General features: G+C 35.5%; 1 protein-coding gene across 1 annotated transcript; it reads left to right on the top strand.

Annotated features, from left to right (window-relative positions):
- The first annotated feature begins 10626 nt into the window (after nt 1-10626).
- LOC122074714 (expansin-A11-like) lies at nt 10627-12093 on the top strand. The gene is made up of 3 exons (XM_042639664.1): nt 10627-10877; nt 10975-11296; nt 11381-12093. Exons 1-3 carry the CDS (start codon nt 10733-10735, stop codon nt 11685-11687), a joined length of 774 nt encoding a protein of 257 aa, XP_042495598.1. The 5' UTR covers nt 10627-10732; the 3' UTR covers nt 11688-12093.
- Nucleotides 12094-13722: the final 1629 nt, after the last annotated feature.

Genomic DNA, 13722 nt, shown 5'->3' with positions numbered 1-13722 from the left:
AAAAAAAAAAAAAAAAAAATGCCTAGGGAGTGTTTTAACTAAAGAAAATTTCACTTTGTTCAAAATTAACCATTTGTTCTGTAAGCTCTTGAAATAAATTTAGTGCCTCATGGAGAGTCTAGTTTAACAAAAAAAAGGTGTCATCTACAAAAAGTAAGATATTTTGTGGCCCTTCTTGGCATTTTAATTACTTTGATGAAAAGGTTATAATCTCTGAACAACAATAGCAATTTAGATACCTCTTCCAGAACAAGGATAAACAAACAAGAACTTAGGGGGCAGCCTCATCTTATGCCTCTGTAAAACTTAAAAAAATAAAAACTAGAACCCTCAAAGTTTAATTGAATATGAAACTGAGGAAATCAACACACTGATGAGATCACACCAATGATTAGAGAAACTAAGAAACTGGAAAAGAGACCTAAAGTAGCCTCAATATTCCACCCTATCATGAGCTTTTGACATTTTAACTTGATAGTTACCCACCTCTCTTCATTCTTACTATGTTTTATATAATGTATTATTTTCTATGTTAGTCCCATATCGATTTTGAGTGGGAAAATCCCTTTCTTCCAATACTTGTGAATACTTCCTCTCATGAGATCAGCCTTTTGAGATGGAAATTTGTATGAAAATTGATTTCCTCATGTTACTGTGAATTGAACACCTCCTCTTATCAAATCGGTCTTTAAAGATGGAAATTTACATGGTATCAAAGTGGATTCTCTCCTGTTCCATTAGGTTTTTGTTCTCCCCTTTCTAGTTACGTTAGTGTAAGGTGGTTCCAACCCACCTACATATGAGGGGGAGTGTCGTTAGTCTCACATCGGTTATGAGTGGAAAAATCCCTTTCTCATATACCTGGGAAGTGTGAACAGCTCCTCCTCTCATCAGATCGATCTTTTAAGATGGAAATTTACATCTTAAAGAGGTGACTTCCAAGCTTTCCTAAGGCATGAACTCTTAAGCTGGCAGCAATTGCTCATCTTCAAAACAATAACCAATCAATTGAATCAAATTTGGATGAAGGAGTCAGCAAGAAAAATAACTTCAGCTAGCCACTCTTTATGGCCTTGTAATCCATCATGATTGAGGATTTTTACTGCAAAACTAAGTAATGTCCCAGGCTTCATGGAGCAGTTCCATTCGCTTTGATTCATTCCCTCATAATCAACATGGGCTTCCACCATTCCACCAAATGAACAGATGTGGGCCAGAAGTTGAAAATAATCTACTCTCAAGCCAAGTAGAAGGAAAAGGCCCAGATAAGCTAACACAGTTTAGTATGTTAAAACAAATGAACCAACCTTAACCCAACTTAAATTAACTAACTAACTAAACACATGATTAGACTAATGATAATATGCTGAATAAAAAAAAAGTCAAATTAATTAATTAATAAACTGAATGGAGAAGCTAATTAATAACCCTAATTATTAAAAAAGTAATCAAACACATTTTTGCAAGCTATTCAAATAAACCAATTCCCCTTCACATAGTGAAACTAGCACACACACCCCACCCCCCATCCACCACAAGAAATTTGCATATGTATGAAACTATAACTTACGTAACCCTTGCACTATTAATCTTCACCGTGGGAGAAGGAAAGCTTGGTCCTATTAAATATGCCAGGTAACTTCGTTGACTTGGACAACTTCCAAACTTTAAAGTACATTAAACAGTGAAAAAGGGTTGAGCACAAAACAAGGAAAGTATTCCAAACGCAAATATTAAACTGATTTTTGATGATTAGTATCAAATCAAATCATTTATATGTGAATTTGTATCATAATTACAAATAAAAAATAAGCTCTTTTATTTAATTTATTTCCATCTAGAACACAAACAGAGATCTCAAAAACTTAGTGGAGGGCACATGGGTCTTCATATGTTTTTTAATTCTTTAGTTTGACTTCTCTTCACGTTCTTCAGTTCATGGGCATGTATGGTTATATAAATACAAATGGCAAGTTAAGAAAGGTACACACATGCGTACTAGTGTACGCTACGTAGTTTGACGGCGTTATATATAATATAGGGAAAAAGTTTTTTAAACAAATGGCATAAAAAAGTGTACCAATTAGGCATGATAAAATGGTATTTCATGTGAGGAGATCAAAGATGCTTAAAGAACCTTTCCCCATGTTTATATTATTAGTTCCAACTCTTCTATAGGTTGCTTCTAGATGGGGCCAGTTAAATGTGGGCTTTAGTTTTTTTGTTGAAATTTAAATGTGGGCTTTAGTTTTTTTGTTGAAATTTAAATGTGGGCTTAGGCCCTTATAAAATGGTAACTACATATTTGATCAATTGGAGAAAGAGAAAAAAATAATAATAATTTGTCAAAGGGAATTAACTAATACCAAGAGATTCCCCCAAACCCTTAGCAATCCCTTGTGATTGAGAAATGAATACATATACACGTCTCTTATGCCACCATCACGTGCATGATAAGGTGTGGTTGTTCGCATATCAAGAAGATGCCGGTTTCCCCTTTAGCTAGTAGTCCAAACGGACCCTTACATTGATGAGATCTATCATCCATGTTGTCTGTCTGTGGACATATCCATAATCCCATATGTGCCCATTGATTAATTCTGGATTATTAAAGGGGAGCGGTGGCATTGGCGTCTTGAAAAAAAAAAAAAAAAAAAACGGTGCATTGGCCACAGATTTTTTTTTTTTTTTTTATGTTTTTTGTTTTTTTGGTAATAAAGGAAAGAACACTAAATTATGAAAATAAAAAGTCTATTACATCATTCCTAAGTCCCTTTTCACCACCACAGATAAACAGTAATTATCCTTAACTAATATAGTATTAACATTTAATAACAATATTAACGATAAAATATCTTAATGGAGTTGAAACAACTTCTCCATATCATTTGCAATGAGCGGTGAGGTGTGGTGAGTATCGGATGACTGAGAGTATCTGGGCACATGATCCAATGAACTCCGAACCATCTGATGGTCATTGCACTAGTGCAATGGCTACAAACGATCTTCACAACTCTAATAGCCTTAGCTATTGTTTTTTTTATAACTGGATTCAGTTGAGTGGTTAACTTGGTCCTCTATACATATCTCTAATATTCAGAGTTATATGGAAAAAAAAAAAAAAAATCATTTTTAGACGGGTATAGCTCCCTTTCTTGACAGTCTATCACTGCTTTCATGATTTTAATATTAGATGTGACAGAGTCTCAAAGATAACTTCTTATATGTCCGGATAATACATCAGATGCCTCCTTGATAAGGGTATTAATAGTGATGGCTTGGGTGTTGGGATGAGGTTGTACCAATATTGTTGTCAAAGGTGTCAATCTCAGAACCGTTCTGTTTAGTTAATAGGATCAAACTTAAAGTTACAGTCCGGATTATTAATAAGATGAGATGGTACAAGTTCCTAAGCGGTTCTAGGCACTACAGAAAAAGTTGAACTTCAATAGTTTCTAACGAGATGGTTAAATAAACAAGCCTCGATATAGTCTTAGTGTCATCATCAAACAATTTTATAGTAACACAACTAATGATATATAGTATTATAATAAAATAAGTACATAACTAATGATTCATCGGTTGAAACTTTCATAAGAAAAAAAAGACTATCCAAATACATCAAACTCTAGGTATAAAACTTAAGCACAAGAACATGAAATATATCTTTTCAAATGATACTGTCAGTTCCAATTTCATTCGGTACTTAGCAATATTTTGGTACTAATGCCAAAATCAGCTCCCAATACCATTCCAATTTCATTCTTGTGTATGAATTCTTTCCTCTCCCGTTATTCTTGTACCTTCAAGCAAACTCTTCAGGCCATAGGAAGTTTTCATCAGCTTCTTTTAATTGAGTAGTTGTTTTAATGACCAAAGAAAAGAAAAATCTAATGAAAAAGAATGAGAAAATGATTCTTGATCGAGTAGAAAATGATTCTTGATCGAGTAGAAGTTTCTCCTTCCAATTTTTTTCTCCCAATCAACAATTCCACATGAATAAATTTGTTCCAAAATAACTTTGTGTACATGTGCTATAAAAATAAAGAGGTGAATCATATCGTAGAAGTGATACCAAATGTATACATGTAATTGATTGATTTTCCTTATTTTCTTTCAAATCATGCTTATCAGAAGGATTTTTTTTTTTTTTTTTTTTATGGGGTCAAAATTTCAACTTTTTTTCCTAGGTTTCAACTTTTGATTATTCAAAACTTAATTGAACAGTATCCATTGTTCAAACAATCTGATTTAAAACAAAGAAATCAATCGAATCGTCGGATTCAAATTGAAATTTAGCTACACTCATTTCCAATTATTCCAGCTTCCAATAATTTGTTTTGGAATCGATCATGAATGCAGTTAGATATTTTTTTTAGCTATTTTTATTATTTATTAAAAAAAAATCAATGAAATTCACTTTTTATATCTAATCTACATGACTTAATGAATGAAAACTATAAAAAAAAAAAAAATCAAATATTTGTAATTTTTTTTTACTTCTTCTTCTGATATCCATTTCCGTGGGCTCGATATCCAATTCAAATAAGAAATGATAGAGGCCAATCCATACCCTAATTTTGAATTTTTAAATTTTGAATATATCAAATCCGCACTTTCAGGTGTTCTATGAGCTGTTCAACTTGTAATAAGCATGGAATCCCCACCGAGGGTTTTAAATCATGGTATCGGCTTGTATTGATCCAATTTGGTAGGTAAAGGTGCTTTTTAGCAAAAGGTTTTGTATCAACCATAGTATTGTCTAAAAAATAATAAGAATTTAAAAAATATAAATAAATAAATAAAAGGTACCTTGCGTTTCTGCCGGCCCACCCTATATCTCCCTCTTCTCCCTGCATCTCTCTATAAGGGAGTCAATTTCACAGCCTATTTCCGCTGGTACCCTGAAGAATTTGTCTGCCATGTTAGAGGAGAGACCGATTCTAGTTGAAGAGGGGATCATCAGGGTCATGGTCAATCTTCTTGATTGTGGGATATTGTTGGATTCTAAAGAAAATGTTATTGAATGCTTGTAAAATCTCACTGCAAGTCACTGCAAGCAATTGACAATGTTAGAAGGTCTGTTATCTCAAAAGGGAAGTTTAGAGTTTTTTGGTTTACCTTGATGGTCCATTTGTTGGTGGAAGGAATGTTGTTTCCAATGTGAGCAACACAAGAAATTGTATATGAGACACAAAGCTATATGCACACACATAATTGTGTACGATATAAAAATTGTATATGTAGGATCAACGAGCACAAGAGATAAGGCATACACAAGAGACAAGAGGTTTACGCGGTTCGACAAAACCATCTATGTTGACAGTGTACGATCCAATCTTCAATTCTCCTCTCTCCTCTCTCTACATTGGCTTCTTGATTAGTCTTTGTAAATATTTTGTACACACGTTGTACACATTAATTGGACTCACTTGAATCCTCATATCTTAGATTCTCACTACTTAGATCATCACTACCCATCATGATAAACACCCCTCTTCTTTTATAGGACTCATCTTTTGCCCTTGGAAAACTACACTCTTTTGGAAACTTCATCTTTTAAAAACTCAATCTTCCTAAAGACTTTGCCTCCTTGGAAGAATCCACCTTCTTGAAATTCCAACTACTTGAAAGACTCCACCTCATCCACTCTTGGAGACTCTATTTCTTCCATTCTCTTGAAAGACTCTACTCTTCTTGAAAACTTCACTCATCTTGGAAGACTATAAATCTTCCACTCTCTCTATCATGTTCTCTCCACCTTTCCATTAGAAGTCCCCAATGAACAACCCAATCGGATAGTTGAACCAAACTCTAATAGTCAGGATAAAAGACATTAGACCCAACAATACCCACCTTGACTTTTATGGTTAGTCACTTTGCAGATTTGCTAGAAAACCATTGTGCTCATGAAATCACTTTTGTCCTCATTCTTCACCCTATGCCACTAGTCCATTGTCAGCCCCTAAGTCATGACTTGGACCTTGCGTTGTTAATCCCTTAAATGACCTCAACTCTATATTTCACCCTGCACATCTTAATGCTAGTCCCTTGAATGGCGAACACTTCATTCTTCACCCTACACTCTATCGATGCAAGTCCATCGAATGAATGACCACTCATTCTTCACCCTACACTCTATACTCCCATAGTGTTAGTCGCTTAAATAGTGGACAGTCATAATTTCAGTCTTATTGCCAAACTGTCTTATTGCCAAACTGTGACTTATACACTTCATCATCAAGCTTCCCAGTTGAGATGAGATCCAATTTGAAGTTTGGAACATGTCTCACATCTCTACGAATCAATTTGTAGTCAACTTTAATATAATCCAAATATTACTCATTCCAACAATTTTGGATACTCAATTATTTTTCATCCTTATGAAATAAAGTCACTTGAATTGTATATGTAAGATCAAACACCAAGGAACACGAATAATAAAGAGACAATAGATTCGTACGACACAGAGATTTAACGAGGTTCACACACCAGGGTAGTGTGCTACGTCCTCGGACGAAGAAGAAAATGATTCACTATGCAGAAGAGAAATTACACCCTAACAGCGGTGAGGAAAAACTCGCCTTGAAACCCTAGCTGCGTGAAAACCCTAGAATAGAATGACTTTCTCAACAAGCAACAGTATATTATATATACTCCAAAATCAGGGGTCGACCCATCGGGTCACAGTCGATCCGATCGAACCACGCCCCCGCACCCCCATACGAGATCAGTGATGGGCTCCGGGCTTAGGCCTATCGGCTCAACCCCTCTGCTTCCATCACAGATCTCAAAAAAATTCTCATTCAGATCGCCACCAAAATATGGCGGATTAGGTTAATCTTTAAAGCGGGTGAAGAATTCGAGACAAACTTAATAGTATATTGTAAGGAAATATCCATACAATCACCCAATTCGACTCATCACACGCTGAATTCACGCAGCATTCACGCAGCTTTCAACACTTCTTAAAATTGTAAAACTCTATAAGAAGCAACTGCAATGGTTTCTTGTCCTTCTTTGGTTTCATCACTACATTTTCCTTTCTTTTGATTTCTTTTCAATTTTCAACAATCTTTTTCTTTTATTTGCTAGGGATTTTTGCAATAATAATAGGTCACATATTTGCTTCATTTGGTCCTCCCTTTTAATTTGTTTTCGATGCGATTTTCTTTATTCTCTGATCTTCGCCGTTCTTCAGTAACCAATGCATGTGGATGGGTGGATTTTGAAGATTCTCTTATCACTTGTTCACTCCACAAACTACTTGTAACTTGACTCATAGTAACAATTCTATTAACTGCTGAGTTGCTAAGAGTAGTAGGAGTACCCAGTTGTTAACAACAATGCTTGTAGCGAAGCATGCATTAAGCATCATTTCATAGTCAATAATTTATTAATTTACAATGCTTTGCATTTCATTCAAGTGCTCTCAGACCGACCATTTCTCCTTAAACTTCAAATTTACAAGTTTCATGATGAAAAATTGTTTTATTGCCAATCATCTTTTTTTCATATAAATCATGTAATTTCTTCCACAAAGAACTAACACTAGTTTTCGTTAATATATAGTGGAACACAACATCATCTAACCATTATCAGATACAAGCGATCATTTCTATCCAATTTCTTTCAATCATCATCTGATACAATTTCTAACATCTTTATACCCTCAATTTGCAAATAGAGATCTTTAGAATAGAGAAGATCTTCTATCTTGACTTTCCATATTAATCAATTTCTATCATACAAACTCATAATCTCTAAAGGAAGTATTTACATTCATATTTGATCCACAAACAATATTAACAACTAAACTTTGATACCAGTTATTGGGAAAGAGGTGAAAAATCTTCCTAATTATATGAGTAAAAAATATAACAGCGCATGAAATCATGTGCCGCTCACAAAATTGTATATGTAATACAAAGTAATAAAAATGAAAATAGGTAAATACAAACTAACACATCTTTAATATGGAAACCCTTCAAAGTGAAGTGAAAAACCACAGGGCAATTGGGAAAGGAATTACAAAAAAGAGAAAAAAAAAAGAAGAAGATTACAATGTTTCATTTCTTAAATTTATACCCAAAACTCGAGATTACAATAAGAATGAGAGAAGAACAATAATACTTGAAGAAATACAATATTACATCACAAGCATCAACATGACACTATTCCACCACTTAAAATGCCCTAAATATAGCCTAAAAAAAGAAAAAAGAAAAAAGAAAAAAGCATCAACTCACTACATACTCTTCCAAAATGATTCATTGGTTTGTCTAAGTCATTAGATAAAATGATTGCTAACTCATTGGCACTGACTCTTCATAGAGTACGTGGGACCCCACATGATCCTTTTTTATTTTTTTTCTTGCTAACAATGGGTATCCACAGGCGTTCGGCCTGACTATTCCTATGGGTCTATACTGACCCTACAACAGCATGAACTGTGTCATACTGGGGTTAAATGAGAATCATTCAATTTTTCTTGAAAGCAATGAAGAGCACTAAACACCCCCCGTGTGAATGGCCCCAAGAAGGTAAGAGGAGTCGAACTCAGAACCACACACTTCCTGAGGTGAAGATCCCTTGCCCGACTACCCCCTTAGGGTTAAACCCCACATGATCCAACCACCAATACCATTGCCTCAAGAATTTGTGATGGGCGCATAGGAAGAATCTGATGGGTTTAGTATCCATGGAAGTTCTCTCACTCGGTCTTATCCTCGATTGGTTCATGTGTTTAAAAGTGAATCCATCGGTGCACAACATATGCCATTTTTAGGGTTTGTGATTCGACATAAATGAAGTGGTAGAGGTAGAATGTGAAGTAAGACAAAGTCATGAAGATGGATGAATGGCTTCCTCTGCATCCCTGACCCTCACCTTCTCCCTACAACTCTCGCTCTCCAACTCTTGTTGCCGCTCTTCCTAGCCCTTGGATCGACCAAATATCGTCTCGAATATCAAAATTGAATACCGCCGATACCGATATGGATACTCGGATCCCCTAACATTCTTTAAATCTCCCACCGACAATTGGATCTTATAAGAAACTCTCATTATTAGATCATCAATCATTGGAGACTTTTCACATCTACTCATGCATATATAAGTCATCTTGATATAGGTATGTTAAAAAAAATTAAATTAAATTAAATTCTTGATATGGGTATCAACAGTACTCAAAATCTTAATAGGTTATCTCACGATTCCTTCTAAATGCTTACCATCACATGGGACCAAAGCTTAATTTAGGACTTTCAAGCTTTCTCATTGGACAAAGAAGGGGAAGAATATACCCTATTTAAGGAGGTTGCCCACTTGCCAACGAATCCTGACCATTCTAATGTCAAAGTTTCAAACTGTGAAAGTAACTAATAACTTCTCAGTGGGCCCCCCGCCCCCGTCCTAAATTGTCAACATTCATATCATATTCTGCTCAACCCCATCCTGATAATCCCATATGGGGGACTATAAAATCCAACGGTCAGGATCCCCCTTAATGGCGGTGGAGAGAGAGAAATTCTTATATTCATTAAAATATAATAATAAGAATAATAACAATAATAATCCAACAAAATTCCATCCGAAATTATTGCCTCTGAATATTGTAAGCCTTGCTAGCTTGCTGTAATCTTGAGTGCATGTTTGGTGGAATCAGACCTCAGAGTTTCAGATTTCAAATCAGCAATCATTTATCAAGGTCAAAACTTTAGAAAAACTTAAAATATGCACGTTATATCTCACAACTTCTTCTATGGTCATTTTAGGTTTGTTCTTAGTATTTTTAGTTTTTTCAATTTCAGTCAGATTGCTCTCTTATTGGAGCATTCTTGTACATCTGTTAAACATGATCATACCACCTCAAATGACTATATTGGAGCTTACCATTGATTGGAGAAACACCCGAATCAACTCTAATTATTTGAGAACATTAATTAACATACATCTTTCAAACACTACTGATGAATATCAAATTAAATGGTTATAATTCAAGGAACTCAGAGAAGGGTATAAAGATGGTTCTTCCTCTATGGACAGTTTGAGGTTGAACCGGAGACTTTCTGGAGAATAATCTGGGTCTAAAATAGAAATATTATTCTGATTATTCCCAATTTATATATTCTATATACCATCACAGCAAAGACCCCAGAACTTGTTGAAACACTATATATTTCAGAAGACATGTGAGTTATCAGATGATTTAAGCAACATATATATCTTCAATCCATTCAAGCAGATAGTAATTTCCTTCAAATAGAAATAAACAAGATAAGAAAATTAAAATAATAATAATAATGGAAAATTGAATCACACAGCGTGGTTTTTTGACCGATTCACAGCTATATATCTTCTCTTAGGGCATGGCATGTGGGTGTGGTGGGAGAGGAAGAGAACGTGGGAATAATTGAATGAGCAGGTTCATGAAAATCCTGAGAGTTGCAGAAAAATGGTGGATGAACACATTATATTAATAAAAAATATTAAAAAACTCCCGAGTGTTTTCTAGAGTTAATTGCGGTGGTCACATGTGAGCGGTTGTTGTATTAGAGGGACTGTTCCCTATTTATATTGATCAAATAACTTCCATGTACTTCATTAACTCATCACATTTTGAAATATATATATAAGCCCTTAAATGTTTAGATAGCAGAATCCCAAACCTCATCCTAGCTAATCTCTTATCAGTACTACATTGTCTTGGAAGCTAGCTAGGTATAGAGCAATGGAGAAGATGAGCATCGTTCTTGCCTTCTTGGTTTCATTGGGTTTCTTCTATCAATCCAATCAAGTCGCGGCGTATAACGCTTCTGGATGGACCAAAGGTCATGCCACCTTCTATGGGGGTAGTGATGCCTCCGGAACAATGGGTATGCATTGTGTTTTTTTATTTCTTGTTATGTCTATGGTTTATAGTTCTTTGTTACACGAGACTGAATCTCAGTGGATCGTTGATTGATGTAACAGGTGGTGCTTGTGGTTATGGTAACTTGTACTCGAGTGGTTATGGGACTAGGACCACAGCTTTAAGTTCTGCCTTGTTCAATGACGGTGCCTCTTGTGGGCAATGCTTCAAGATCATTTGTGACTACAAGTCAGACCCAGAATGGTGCATAAAGGGGAAATCGGTGACTGTCACTGCCACCAATTATTGTCCACCGAATTACGATGAGTCCAGTGACAATGGTGGCTGGTGCAATCCTCCTTTGAAGCATTTTGACATGGCTCAGGCTGCTTGGGAGAAGATTGGCATCTACAAAGGAGGGATTATCCCTGTTATTTACCAAAGGTTTGTTACTACTTGCTTGGTCTAATGCTCCATGCTTATAGATAGTACTACCAAATGGGTCATTAACTTTTGTTGTTGTTGCAGGGTCTCATGTAAGAAACATGGTGGAGTAAGGTTCACTATCAATGGGAAAAACTACTTTGAACTAGTGTTGATATCCAATGTGGGAGGGAGTGGAGCAATCAAGGCTGCATCGATCAAAGGTTCGAAAACCGGGTGGTTGTCGATGTCGAGGAACTGGGGGGCTAACTGGCAATCCAACTCCTACCTCAATGGCCAGACTCTCTCCTTCAAGGTCACTACTGATGATGGAGTCACACTTCTCTTCACTGATATAGTCTCTTCAAATTGGGAATTTGGTCAGACCTTCTCTAGCAAAGTACAATTCTAAGTTCAAAAGGCTTAGAATTGGTTCAATGTTTGGCAGAGGCGTGCTTGTTTTTTTTACAGAAGCAGCCCGCCTATCCATCCATCCATCCATCTTGAAAAGAATTCATACATACAATAGGACATGGAGATCATATGAGCATGCTTATACCGAATTGGAAGGTGATCAAAACCAATAAAGGCAATATTTTCTACTTAATTGATCTTTTTTGTAAGTGGGTTGTTGTTAGTTTGTTAGGCTTGTATGTTGTTGAACCCATCAACTCAATTAGAGCCTATCTGATCATGTTACTAGCTAGGTTGATTCTGAAATTTATTCCACTAAGAGAAGGAACATATATAATTGTAGATCCTCCATTAATACTGGTTTTTCCTTTAATTTTTACCTTATATTACCATTATCTCAATGTAATAGTAGCATCTTTGTCATAATAATCTCTTATGTATTATCCTGATGAATCAATAAAAGGAGTCTTGATGATCAGAGACTTTGAATTTTAATATTTTACTTCTATTTTCCATTGATGATATCATGAGATATGGCCATGAGTGTAGGGATTCTTTGAGCATTAAGATAATTTGGGGACTGCAAGTTACATGTGAAATTAAATCATATATAAGTATTCCGTGAAGTCAAGATATTGGAATCTGAGCATTGAGAGCTGCAGAAATGTCAGCCACAAAGAATAGTGAAGTTAAGTAGAAAGCACATGTAGATAGATCGATGATAGGGATTTGGGATCAGTACTACTACGTGGGGTGGGGTGTCACCGAATTTAAAATGTTTTTAATTAAAAGGTTGATCTTTCAACTGATTAAGAGCAAGATCATGGTGGAGCTGGACACAATTTCACAAGGGATTTTATTTTTCATATTTTTATAAATTCAATTACGCTACTAAAGTAAAAGATTTAAAAATCCTACCCTTATTGGTGTCCTATGCACCTTTCATTGCCTTCTACACTGACTTAGAAACAATGCAATCAGATAGCATTCTTCTTGCTATTTTAGAAAATTTATTATGTTTCCCATTATTTCAACATTGATACATATATAAAAACAATCTATATTTTGGAGTCATATTCTATAAAATTAATGTATAAATTGGGATATCATCACAATTTTGAATTGGTGATCCAATCGCGTTAATCGTTAAGTGAATACAAAATTATAGAGAAATAATATTGAACACTAAAAAACATAAATACTTAATTCGTGGAGCGATCAGGAGACAGCCAAGGTAGAAAGGGACAACAATTGGGGAGAGGAAGAGATCAGGGAGGGATTGAGGAGAAAATCAAGGAGAGAGAGAGGGAGAGAGAGTGACTTCACGCACCAAAATCAAATCGTCTGTAAGGACTACAATTGGGTTGGGCTTCTTAAAACATTAGCTTAATCTTGAGTCCCCTTAACTGGGTCCAAACTCACCTTGACCTTGATTCAGGGCCGTAAAACTTCAACCCAGGTCCAACCCTTGCCCTCCTTGATTGGCCTTGATTTTTCAAGGTCGGGTCGGGATGACCATGACCCTGACCTTAGTTTGTTATCAAGAGCCGGGATGACCCTGATTGACCCTAACTCTAACCCTGATTTGCCATCAAGGGCCAGGTATACCCTGACCTAACCCTGCAAAATATGAAATAACTAAAAAAAAAAAAATATTCATAATACAGAGGAGATAAAAAACACAAAGTTAAAAATTACTTGTCATGAGGAGAACATCCTAATGCAAACATTCAAACAATATAAATAACTCCAACTATTATGGTAAACAAAGAGGAGATCATCCCAAGAAAGCAAATAATTCAAAAATTTTCAATTATTTGTCATGATAAACAGAGAGATCATCCTAATAAGGCAAACAATCTGAAGATCTCAAAACCCTTGTCCTGTTAAACAGAGAGGTGAACATCCTAAGAAAACAAAAAAATCCCAAAAACTCAAATTTGTTTAAGTTCACGTATGATGCATCAAGCAGATGGAGAATGCAAGGTTTGGCACTTCTTAAAAAAAGTGCATTGCTATTCACCCCCCCACCC

This window comes from Macadamia integrifolia, chromosome 3 (genome assembly GCF_013358625.1).
Source record: "Macadamia integrifolia cultivar HAES 741 chromosome 3, SCU_Mint_v3, whole genome shotgun sequence".
Classification (NCBI taxonomy): Eukaryota; Viridiplantae; Streptophyta; class Magnoliopsida; order Proteales; family Proteaceae; genus Macadamia; species Macadamia integrifolia.
This window is presented reverse-complemented; position numbering and strand designations above follow the sequence as displayed.

Excerpts from the sequence above, each read along its gene's own strand:
- LOC122074714 (XM_042639664.1), top strand. The coding sequence starts at position 10,733 with ATGGAGAAGATGAGCATCGTTCTTGCCTTCTTGGTTTCATTGGGTTTC. Across the intron at positions 10,878-10,974 it reads TGATGCCTCCGGAACAATGG|GTGGTGCTTGTGGTTATGGT; the intron begins GTATGCATTGTG and ends TTGATGTAACAG. Across the intron at positions 11,297-11,380 it reads ATCCCTGTTATTTACCAAAG|GGTCTCATGTAAGAAACATG; the intron begins GTTTGTTACTAC and ends TTGTTGTTGCAG.